Raw genomic sequence first — 12,768 nt, 5'->3', positions numbered from 1 at the left:
AGTTTTTCTTCAACTTGAAACCCTGCAGTTGCATGTAGGATTATACCTAGTTCCTGCACTGCAACAGAAGCAGCATAGTTTAAATCTTGCAAAAAAACTTTTAAAAGTTCTCAGCACAAGAGATCAGAAAAACCTTTGGACTGCTAAAAAAAATTATCAGTCCCTCATAACCTGACATATCTGAGCTAAAGGTACCATGAGGTGCTCTGTTCAACTATGTAAAGTAGCTGAATTAGGCAGGTTAGATGTGACTTTGAGCAACCTGGGCTAGTGGAAGCAATTGGAGCTAGATGGCCTAAGGTCCCTTCCAACCCAAACCATTCTATGATTTTACCAGATTATAATTGTATTTGAGTACATGATGGTATTAGAGTGGCCTTTATGGTTACTGCAGAATTATTCACTTGCAGAATGCACAGCATCCTTCACGGCAGCTGGTATTGATTATTAGGCAGGGGTTGATTCTGGAGAGTGAGCCAGACAGAAAGGCAGCTGGGTTAGTTTTAGTTCAAAGTATTAATAGCTTTGGTTTTGTGCAGAAAGCATTCATGGCTTGGTGATACATGTTGCATGACCTTATGGGCCACAGCCTGTCTTGAAGAGAAAAAAAGAAAACACAGCAATCTCTCCTTCTTTTAGAACACAAATACATAAATTTTAATCTGAGAAAAATACAAAATGAAACCATGTACAAGTTATGTACAAACCCTTTTTACAGGACAATATATTTATCACTGGATATTACATATGACAAAGTCAGGTAGATCATTTCTGAGCACCAGCATTTGTTCTCTCTCACCAACCCATAATGGTAAAAAGTAAAATGATGAAGTCATACTCCTTTTTCTTGATGAACTTTTAAGTTAAAGATGAAAGCTGGTTCTCAGTGTACCCTCGCCACATCCCACTCTCAAATTATAACTAAATAGACATGTGTAGCCATCAAAATATATTGTATATATGTGTTTGCATGTGTGTGTTTTTTCTGAAAGAAGGAAAAACCATCAGCCCTGAACTCTACAGAAATGCAAACATAAGTATTATATCAACTTTTTTTTTCTTTTTTTTTTCTTTTCTTTTTGACAAAGGTTAGATTACTTGCATTGGCTAAGCGTGTGTGTCCCAAGTTGCGCCATGGCCGAAGAAGAATTTTTTAACCGCTACTTAAGGTAAACTTGAGATAACTTCTGCTGACGTTTCCACGTGGTTCCTATTAGTTATTGTCCAGTCAACAAAGTGCTCATATGCCAAATTTTTGGTTTCTGAAAAATCTACGTTTTCTATTACATGTATTCAACTGCTTGTATGCTGTGTTGTGTTTTGGGGTTTGGGTTTTTTTTTGTTTTTTTTTTTTTTTTGTCTTTTTTTAAAGTTATAAAGATCTAAAATGCATTCACTGAAGCAGTAAGAAGCTTTCTTGCAACCTCACTAAGGTTTTAATTAGATGCAGCATTACTGTGTTTAGCTTCTCAAGTTAGATATTGTTATAAATTAAACCCAAAGTGATAAAAAATATTTTATATTTTCTTCCTTTCCCCTACTCCTTCTAATTTTGGCAGTTAACAGTAGTACACCATTATATAAAACAGGTACATTAGACCAGCAGTCCTAGCTATTAACTTCAGTGGAATTTACTTGGTTATATAGACTACTGCACCTTATAGACTCTACGGTTTCAATGTGGCTGCATGTTCTATAGCAGAAAATATCTGTGCAGAATGGATGCATTACTTATATAAATATAGCTCTGATAAATGCTGAGGGCAGAATTGTCAATACTATATGCCTGCGTACCACACTAGGCAGTGGCCACAGACAAACAGCTACTCCCTTCCTTGCATTATTTCAGATGGTGGCAGTGCCTCCACCTAGGAGTATCGCTCGGTATAAAAGTACTGCAAATAGTATGCCTGCTAACTGAATATTAGGAAATTTGTGTGCATATATAATGAACTTTAAATAATCTATATTCCCTAAGCCTGATATTGTTCAAACACCCTTAGAATTAAGAATTAACAGAAAAAAGAAAAAAAGTGCTTGTTCATATGTTGGGGATATTGGTGGTTCAGATGACGGGGAGAGGAAAAGGACTATAAAGAACTGTCCTTTCCCCTGATTTTTTCTATGTATCTGCCATTGACTTTGACAAATGTTCCCAGGCCAATCCACTGTAACACAGGGAAAGGATTTCTGTTTTCACTTTGCCCTGTTCATCGCCTTTCACACACTGGATTATTTTGTTTAAGCACATTTAAAACTAGAAATGAAAGGTGAGACACACAGTGCTTTTGGTGCTAAAGAAATTCTCAAAGATAACAGCTGTAAAAACAAAATACCACACATGCTCACACACACCCTGACCTCAATATGTGTTCATTTCCAATATAAAGGGATCCAGAAGCCCTTACAAATCTACTTCTCGATCAAACCATTTAAGCACCTGCTCTGTGTTTAACTTTGAGCCCACGTGATTCAGCTAGAATAGGGCAGTTGCCTACATGTTTATGGATTCGCTGGTGAGTGACCAAGCAGTGAAAACATGCATAATTATCCATTTGTAAATTATTGCCTTTTTTGTGTGTGTCATACATTATTTTATGCATCCAATTATTGCAGTAGTTGTTAAATGTAGTTTGCACACACACATAGAAAAAATAAGCAACAAAACCAGTCCTCTCTGAATGAGAACATGTTATTACACTTTTTCCTTCTTCTCTTACTCTGTGAAGAGTTAAGAAATGTAGATTTTTACACTGGCTGAAAAAAGCCCCAACAATAACCACCTCACTCACCACCACCCAACAACATGTAATAGAAAGCTACAGATAATACTTTTCTATGTCTCTTGTACATTACATGCAAACTGCTTTTCCCCTCTTGTGCTTTTGGCTGAGGCCAATTACATCTTTTCACATCCCTGCTGCCTGAGTCATTGGGTGGCTTTTTACTTTAAAATTAAAAAAATAGGGGAGAAAAAAATCTTTAGTATAGCTAAACCTGGCTTTCCATCAGCGCCTCTACTATACTTGCCTGTAAGCTGCTGAAGACACAATAACTTTTTCAAGACATCTGTGTGGCTTAATAAGGCTACACAGGATCCTCATTATCCTGAAGCTCATGGGCTTCACCTTGTATAAGCAGCACTGGTTTGCCCACCAAAGATGAACTGGAAATAGCTACATGGTTACGTGCGTTTCAGGACCTGGATGTGTTGTGTCCCTCTCACCCCTTGCTTGCTCTGTCCCCACGATCCTGGATTTTGGGCTGGTAAGGCTTGCAGGGTCCCTTTGTGTTACAGGTGGAATATCAATGATGTCCGTGAACCTGTAGCACTGCATCATTTCCCAAATCAAGGGGTTTTCACCTTCCACCACATGTATTTCTTACAGTTTGGCCATCAATGCTGATTTGAAAGAAGAGCTGTTACAGTTTTAGAAAGTTTTTATGAAAATATAAGGAAGTTTGCATCTTCTTTCTATTTTTCTTATTAATAAATAGTATTGTATACTTGTCAATGTACAAACAACAGTAAGTTACATTGAGGCCTTAAAAACTGCATTTAAACTCCAAATAGCTTTTTGTCTTTATGCTTTAACTTTTACTGTGCTTGGCACTTGCCACCCAAATGACACCCCATCAGACAGCAGTTTTATTCTTTCACCTTAGTGCTCATGGTCTTCAGGGGACAAATTACAATAATAGCCACGAGACAGAGACAAGGGGCTTTCTGGCAATGGGGGAGTACATGTGTGTGGGTGCTGGGGGGGAAGGTGCACGCACCTGCTGCAGCAGGGAGGGTTCTGCGGAGCCCTGTCAGCGCTGCTATAACCAACAGGAACAGCTGCTTTTTTGGTCAAACCAGGAGGAAACAGCAGATACAAAATTCCTCCATGTGCCAGCCTGTAAGTCACAGATTTTTCTTTTCCTTTGTTTTATTCTTCACCCCACCCAGCCAAAAAATAAAGACCACCACCTTGCAATGATGCTGTACCAAATACATATACACCCCCGTACATATGCATTTACATATTCACACATACATGTATGTGTGGACATGCATATATGACAACATACACACACACATTCTCTATCCAATACATCAGTTGCCAATAATAAAAAAAAATAATTCTTTAGCCTGTAATAATTGTACATGCAACTAATGAAAAAACTGAAATTCCTTTTTTTTAAAAATTCCCATTTGTTGACTTTTAGGGAAAAGAAAGAATTATTAATAAAGATTGAAAAGTTATTTCTACATTAGTCATCATGTGGTGTGTCAGCTGTCACTTAAGCCACTTTCCCAGCCACTTGCCTTGCTATAAATTCATATTGGTGCTGGCCTCATTATAGTCTTTAATTGGGAATGTCTCCAACAGGTTTTCTACATGAGCCTCCCTCTAACTGCCAGAAGTCAGTCCTGTGGCTTTGATCATCAAAAAGAGTAAGAAAATACTATTGATTGCTCTTAGCTTTTCTATAAATGGGGAATGCAATACCATACCTATACCTGTTTCTCTGTGTCTCGCTGGCTCTCTGCAGGTGTTGTTCTAGCTGTCATTACACAGGGAACTATCTGGGCTGGGAGAAAGCGTAAGTATAATTCAGATCTTGTCCTTTATTTACATACAGTTGGCAGCGTGATATTTTTGGACGTGACAGACTGGACAGACACACACACAAACCTTAGCTATGTAGAGGTGTTGCATTTGCTTCATTAGTATGTTTTATCCAGTGAATGCTCACTTCTGAAGGAAGGACACCCAGGAGTGGCACTGTATATGATATGATGGTCTATGCCCCTACAGTAAACGCCACTCTTCTAAGAAAATTTTTTTAAAATAAAAATAATTTAAAAAAATCACATGTACCTGGTGAAGTTGAACACAAATTTAAAAACTTCTCCTGTACTCAGGACCAGCATTTTTCACTCTGGTTGTAACATGAATGAAGTTCATAAATGAAAAAGGAGACTGACTTCAAAGTAAAGGCTTAACGTGACCCAAATGCAGAAACTGTGTAACGTGTCACTAGCTGAAGCAGCATAGACCAGAAGAGCTCACCGGAATCATCTTCTGGTTTGAGGACTGTGAAATGGGTTAAACACGGTCTAAATAATAATGAAAACCTGCTTAAATTGTTTTGTTACTTTGTAGGAGAGTGAGATAATTTAAACAATCCAATTTTACAGATACTGTAGTAACAATTCTTGTTATTGTCTTTAACTAGCTATTCTACAAAATGTAACAACAAAGTATTCACAGTCCAAGAAGTCACTCCAGAATAAAGCCTAGTAGGTGTTAGTATGGTTATATTTGTACTGCAGCCAGTGGACAAACATTAAAGCTGAGATAGTTTAGCTTAAATGTTGGATTATATAGTGGAAATCATTGTTTTCACAATAAATTCATCTGCTTTGTATTTGTTTGATTCACTGATATTTCTCTAATGATAAAAGTACCACTGTATATTTTATTGTGGTGTTCAACAATTCTGCAAAATTACAAAGCCTAAAGTTGCACAATGAAAATCTGCCTTTTCGATGACTGGGTCCTATATTTTTTGTTTTAATCTTTATTAGCATAGCCTTTATTTTTTCTTTCTTTCTGTTCACGCAATTGTGTCTGATGTTGCTAATTTGAGATAGAGAGAGTTACTAAATCATTTAGAACATCAAATGCTTGGGTGGATAGCTACTGCAGCACAGATAGAAAACATCACATTTTTGTCAGATGGCTATAAAGCTTGTTGGCAACTTTGTGAATCTGCTGACACAAAAGGCACCTGTCCAAGGCCTTTTGTAAATTATCATAATAAATACATTCATTACTTTTAGTTCAATTTGGTTAGTACTGTACTTTTATGTGTGGTGTCCCAGCAAATTGAAACTAAATTGAAGAAAACAAACAAACAAACAAACAAACAACTGCTAAAACATAAAGTTGTTTGGTGCAGGAATTAATTGAGACCAGGATGTTGTGAGATTATAAAGATGAGGCTAAATCAGTTTTCAGCCTGAGCTGAGCTCTCCAAAAGGAGAGTCAGTGTGACTTTTCCCAAGGTACGAGCGAGCACCCAAGTGCCAGGGTCTGGAGCTAAACCTCTAGACACAGCAGGAAGCATCTGAACCAACTGAATGAGACTGATGCATGTCCATCAGCACTTTGGCAGTAAGGACCCAAAAAAACACAGTAGGTGAGAAGGTTTCTAACTTCTGATTTCATGCACTATTTATGCACTCTGGCTCAAAGCACTTGGCAAAAGAAGAAGCCTTGCCAAACTTGCCTTCCTGCAATTAGCAGCTGCTGATGGCTAATGGGAAACGGAGTGGAATTGCCAAATTTGCCATTTAGAGCAAGTGCTGCCTGTGAGCACCTGCCCTACACGGTCCTTGGTTTAGGGTCGTGGCCATCACTCTGTTAGCGTCACAGAAAGTTATCATCGAGGATGCTGGGCTGCTCTGTGTGTGTGTGTGTGTGCAAATGGGCACAGTCGGGGGGCAGGACACAGTGTCTGGGGGGGGTATTGGACCTTAACATAACTGGCAATTAAGATGATCTGTATATGGTAATAAAACAAATAATATGTCAGAAGAATGTTACAGGTACAAAAATATGACTTTCAACTTTGAAAATAAATAAGTTCAGTTTATTAAGAGCTGGTGTCAATGCTGAACAAAATACACATCCTCCAGTAAAGAAACATTTTGGTGAACGGTTCTTTTTTTTTTTTCTTCTTTTTTTTTGATTTACTAAAATACAAGTTGGACCTTTTTTTTTTCTTTTTTTATAATATATCATTTGTCTCCCTTAATTACATGTCCTTATAACTGTGACCATCATTCTCCTTTAAGCCAAAGACTGAGGTTTGTTTTGTTTTGTTTTTTTTTCAAATTCTTAGGAGTCTGGCCACATTAGCAGGTTTTTTTTTAAGGGAAAATACTTGACAATGAAAAAAAAGAAAAATATATTTTTTTCTAATAAATAAAAATAATTTAAAATGCTAGAGGCTATACATGACTAGTTTTGATTATGTTCATTTATAAATGAAACAGTTTCCAAAATACGTGGAAGCAATATTAAAGGCAGACAAACAAAGATCTGTCTACTTTATTTTTCCCATTAAGCTTGCCCCTCTTAACTTCTCCATCAGTGGTTCAGCATGTAAGAGGAATAAATGTCACATCACCATTCATGAAGTTTGTCAGGCTTTAAAAAAATAGTTCTGGCCTCGAAGGAGTCAACATTCATCTTCAACTTCTCTGATTGGTGGTATCAAGCTGCTTGTCGATTTATATTGATTGATCTGATTGGCCATGTGAGTGCTCATGGGCTTGATTTGAATGTTTCTGGGATAGGCATTATCCGGCTCATCTGTAAACCATTTCTTTTCTGCTAAGGAGCAAAACGGGTAGAGACAGAATAAGGAGGGGAAAATGAGAGTTTTAATTAGTGAAGCACATATACACATAAATATTAAAAAAAAAAAAAAAGAAAGAAAGAAAAAAAGGCAGGGGGGAGCAGTCAGTAAAGTTTGTACAGAAAAGGCAATCAATAGAAGGTGACTTTGACTAATTACTAGCAGTACAGTGCATTAGATTAATACCTCTGAAAGTACTTTTCATGAGAGGAGGATGACATGTTTGCAGATTTGATAGTAGCAGCTAAAGAAAACTGTCAATATGCTAGTTTGCTTGTTGAATGCAAGAGAGCTCTTTCTTTTTTCTTTTTTTTTTTTTTTTTTTTTAATGCTCCTGTGAACACTCTCTGATTCATTTATTGGGGAAAAAAACCCAACCCAACAAAAGGCTAAAGTGAGAAGCCAGGGAGAGCGGGTGGGTTGAGGGTAATGCAGAGAAAAGCAGGTCAGTCCATATACAGAGGAGCACCTAAAGAGCTGGAGATTTCTCCAAATCATCCCAGCTTTGTGGCAGTCGCCACCGCTGGCTCAGAAATCACAGAGGAGAACATAACTTTCTGCAGTTGGTGCTAGAATAAATCCTCTACGCATTCGTGGTGCCAGACAGCAGCCTTGCTCCTTGCTGTACGTGGTGGCTGTTCCATTGCTACTTAGCAAGCCGGCTGCTTGGGCACCAGTTTGGGATGGGGTAGGGACCATCCCTGCAGGTGGCTCTGTGAGGGGCTCAAGGTAATCCCGAGGGCATTGGTAGTGATATGCAGCAGCAAGGCAAAGGAAGCAAGGACCTGACTTAAAGGAAGATTAGAGGGGAAGCTGTTCCTTTTATATCTTGGGGCAGTGTCTGGTTCCATGAACATGGGAAGAATTTTATGGTGTTGATTTATGGTGGGCTGGGAGTGAGGATGGTGCGAGGCCGCAGCGGTGCAGCCATTCCCTAGCTGCTTATGACCGTAACCACCATGTGGCATTGATCATAGGTGACTGTGGACAAAAACTTCTTAAAAGTCACAAAAGAAAAAAAAAAAAAAACCAGAAGAATTTTCTTAAGCCCTTTTGAGAGCAATTACTGCTGTCATTTCTTAGTTAAGGTGTGCAACTTTACAAGATAGGTAGCTCTGTTCAAAGACTAACTTAGAGTGGCTTATGGCCATTAGGTGTTTCTGCTTTGATAAGCAGTTGTTGAACAGGGGTCTCGGTTCTCATCCTCCTTCCCCAAATTCCAGAGGTGAGGGTGCAGAGCAGCCAGCACATGTGGTTCTGGGGATGCAATTCTGCAGCTGAGGCATTGTTATTAATTACATACAAGGTTTAATGTGTGCCACATCAGAGCTGCTGCTCTTAACATGAACACACAACTCTCTTTCCAACGGGGAACGCTTCAAGAAGCTCTCGTGTCTCCTTTCCGTGAGACAAACTGCCACTGAAGTGCTGCTGTAGCTGGGCTGGAATCAGGGCAGGAGTGGGAGAAGTGCTCACTTTAAATAGTTACATAAATACAAATAAGCAAAGCCAAATCAACCTTGGAAACCCAAGGACTGAACACAAAAGCTGAGGAGGTGAAGCAGAGAACAGAAACTGGGAGACCAGGAAGAATAAAGGAGAACTATCTGGCCAGAAATGTAAGCCACCGGCTTCGAAGGTAGGGCCTTTAAAGAAAGGGGTTCGTTTCCAGAATTACTGGACTTCTCAGGCACTTCCATGAATATGATTTTTAAACACTTATGCTTGATACGGCCTTTCAGCACCTATGTGCAGCACCTCTACTCCCCAACAACAAACCCCAAACTCATGAGGGATTAATCCATCATGGTTTTTTCTTTCCCCAAATTATGTATATATATATATGTTACCTGTGCTCGTGCCTTTAAAAAAAAATAAATTGAAGAAAAGGATTTGTTTTAAATGCTAGTGGCTTATTAGAGAATGTAAACAGATCTACTGTAGTGGTTTTTTTGCCCTTTTTCTAAAATGTATTTAGCTTCTTTTTAAAATATTCTACTCATTTGTGACCAGGGTAAATAGTTCCCTGCCCCCTTAAAGTTGCCTGGGTCTGAACAATGTTCAATCTCCCATCTCTCTCTCACCTATTATAATTAAGTTCCCTTTGATTTGAACAGATTGGACGATAGGAATTCATAATGTTACATCCTGCACACTGAAGCTAACTGATTAAGTGCTTTAAATTATTCTTCCTGACAGAATGATAAAGTTACAATCTGTTCAGAGATGATCTACAGCTTGCCAGACTCCTACCGCTTCTTTCTACATTCATTTATCTTTTTGTCAAGCAGTTTTAAAAAAAAAAAAGCGCCTCAATTCCATAGATCTTTTAAAGTAATCAGAACATCTGAATTATTAATGAGACTTTAAGGGAATGTTTCCTGATGGGGGCTGGTTTAAGAAAGGTTGTAGGGAAAAAAAAATATCTGGGAATGTGTACACATCAAAATAATTTCAGCTCCATTTAAAAAAACCATTTAGTTCAAGTGTGACACATGAACCATTATGCATTTGTGGAAACCAATTTTATGTGATCTACGATTAAACTAACCTTTCAGAGAGGTGTAAAGTGTGATGGTTATCATGTTTTAGAAGCCTTGCAAGATCACATAAACAATTTCAAACTAGCAGTTTTCTAATGGTTTGTGTTTAAAATGATTTTGAGGCAAGTTAAGCACTGTGAACTTTTATCTCTACCTGCTTTTTTTAACGCATGGTGCACAAACTTTCCTTACAAACAGGACTTGGAGCAAGGTAATTCAATCTCCTAGCAAGGAAGGAGCACTCACTGTGTGAGTGCCAAGGAGCAGGGATGAGCTGCACTGTGTTTCTCAGCAGCCAGCGTAAAGCACGGCCATCTCCCCTGCTTTCCCTGGGTTTTTCTAAACAAGGCAATTATTTAGATATTAATCTTTACAGTAAAGATCATATCCAGGGAGCTGATCTTTAGAAAGACACCATCAGGTCTCTTTTTCCCTTTACCTGGCATGCAATAAATACAGAAACTAAGTAAATGCAGGAACTGGTAGATTCTAATTTCTTTTGGTGTTGAAATTTCCTTTTGCCAGTGCTGAAACCTTGATCCGGGCATTATCACATCCAGCATGAAATGCTTGGACCCAGCTCTATACCTTTCCTGTGCCTCTTCTGCTGTTAAAATTGTCTTTGACCACATAATGACAAATCTCCTGTGGAAGCCCATCGACCTCTACACTTACCTTTGAAATGTGAGCTTGATGCTCCTCATCTTTTCTCTTGGCCACTAAGATAGTCTGCTCCCAGTTACTAAATGTCCTTCTTGAATCCCTTAAATGCTTTTCAATCTTTTTTGTTATGCTCACAGGCTGACTTTCATACATCTTCCAAAGTCTTAGCACAGATTTTTTACACATCTTAAATGAGCTACTTACTTACTCCTTCCGCTAAATCAATCCAGAAACCCCCTTTTATTTGCTGGTTTTTAGTTCTCTGTCATGTTCAGTCGGTTTCTCTCCCTTTTGGCATATGCATATTAATCCTTACCATATGCATTTCTATGTTACAGTGAGAACAGGCACAGTTTCATACTTTTTTTTTTTTATCTTCCTACACTATTTGGCAGGTTTGTTTTTTAACAGCATCACCTGAGAGATTTTGGAACAGCTAAGTAGCTTCATGTATCAGAAAAAAGAAAATATTTACTTTCCGCTCAACCACCCGTGTTTGCAATGGGCTATCAGCATCCCAGTGCAGCCAAGAAGCTTTTAAAGGCTTCATGCTCTTGTAACAAATAAATGAAAATTAACATCTTGTATAAGACTGTTCCCTGCAGCATAAAAAGATAGAAATAATAAAAATTATCAAAATTCAGATTTCTTCAACTTGTATAACATTCTAGCAATTCTCTCCAATGGATTTATTGTCCTGGCACTTTAAAATTTCTGTCATTAATTCTGGATGGAGTAATCACATTTAAATAAATGTCACTGTGAAACACTCCCTCTTCTGAGCAGAGGCAAAGAAAGTACTGGCTAAACATGACACAAGGATTTTGCTAAATCTGTATTCTCACCATAATCCCAAGTTACCTTACAATTGTTTTAAACACGCTTTTTTTTCTTTTGTGACACTTGCAGGAGTCTGCATGCAGGTGGATTTGTGCCTCCCCACCCCACCCAGGCAGCTCTTTTCTAGCTAAGCTGAAAATTCTCCCATGCAATTTCTTCCTGTATGAGAAAAAAAGTAATGAGAGTTTCTCCACCCACCTGCTCAGCAATTCTTTCTTTGGCAAATGAATATTTTACATGTAACAGGCAGCAAGTAACTTGCAGGGTGAGAGAGGAGAAACTGTTCTTGCTTTCTGTGAGGGTCTTTATGTTACGCCAAGGCAACTAATGTTTTGGGACAAAAATGCTATTCTGGACTTGCTCTTGCTGTTTGTTTTTTTTTATTTTTTTTAAACTAACAAAATTGTCTACTTTTGACAATAGAAGTTTCACTGGGAAATGCCTGACTTTGCCAGTCCAGTCCAGTGGGAACCCATGCCAAGAACCTGCGGGTCTGCTAGATATGGGGTTGTGTCAACACTTGGATCAACAGAGCGCCCAAGAACCTAGTTTCCACTGTTGAACTCGTGCTGGGACTGATATAAAGTGGCAGAACCTCCGCTTAAAGCTCTAAAAGGTCATCTCTTGTCATCAGTGCTGCTTTTCCACTTTCAGAAACTAATCAGGGTAAGTTACTAAGAACGTTTGACTTGGGACAGGCTTCCGAAGAAACTGGGGGATTCTTCTTACTTTTCAACATAAAAAAAAACCTGACAGCATAACATAGTTGATTTCAACATTCCTATACTGGTAATGACCCACCTCCCAGTGTCACCGGCATATCCGTCTCAGAAAACCTTCATCGCTGTAACAAACTATTTGATCAATTTGACTGTAGTTAGCAGTGAAAATTGCACATGGTATAAGTAAAAGTCAAAAACTTTAAGACTTCCAACTTTCAGACAGAAGACAGAGGAGAATTAAGACTTCAGTATGATTTGAAGAATTCAGATTTGCATCCCTATATTACTTTTCTGCTGCTCACAAAATAGGCAAGTTGCCTCTCTAACGTACACTGCGTGTATTTTTTCTATTTGAGCTGCACAGTTACACAAATACTATTTTTGGGGGGATAAAATCATTATGTAGTATGTGACAAGTGGCTTCATATTAACACCCTTCCTTCCTCTGCTAAATGGAAAACAGATAAAACATTAATGGAAAAGCATTTTGGTGTCAAAGCCATTAACATTCTTCCAAAATGCATAACTGCTCTCAACTATCTTCAGTCAATATTGCCAACAAAAAAAGATGCTCATGAACATAC

At 38.4% G+C, this 12,768-nt stretch overlaps 1 protein-coding gene across 24 annotated transcripts in view; it reads right to left on the bottom strand.

The window, feature by feature from the left end:
• Nucleotides 1–630: 630 nt before the first annotated feature.
• The window catches only part of KCNMA1 (potassium calcium-activated channel subfamily M alpha 1), a 505,772-nt gene continuing 493,634 nt past the window's right edge, over nucleotides 631–12,768 (bottom strand). For 11 of the 24 annotated variants that reach the window (XM_055720090.1, XM_055720092.1, XM_055720089.1 and 8 more), the window contains one exon: nucleotides 631–7,391. In XM_055720090.1, coding sequence (XP_055576065.1) covers nucleotides 7,237–7,391 — 155 coding nt within the window. In that variant the 3' untranslated portion in view covers nucleotides 631–7,236. The remainder of the gene's footprint in view (nucleotides 7,392–12,768) is intronic. The other 13 variants (XM_055720094.1, XM_055720098.1, XM_055720103.1 and 10 more) reach the window with 3 other exon arrangements.

Source organism: Falco cherrug, chromosome 9, assembly GCF_023634085.1.
Source record: "Falco cherrug isolate bFalChe1 chromosome 9, bFalChe1.pri, whole genome shotgun sequence".
Lineage (NCBI taxonomy): Eukaryota > Metazoa > Chordata > Aves > Falconiformes > Falconidae > Falco > Falco cherrug.
The sequence above is the reverse complement of the archived record's forward strand: the minus strand, read 5'-3'. Positions and strand labels throughout refer to the sequence as shown.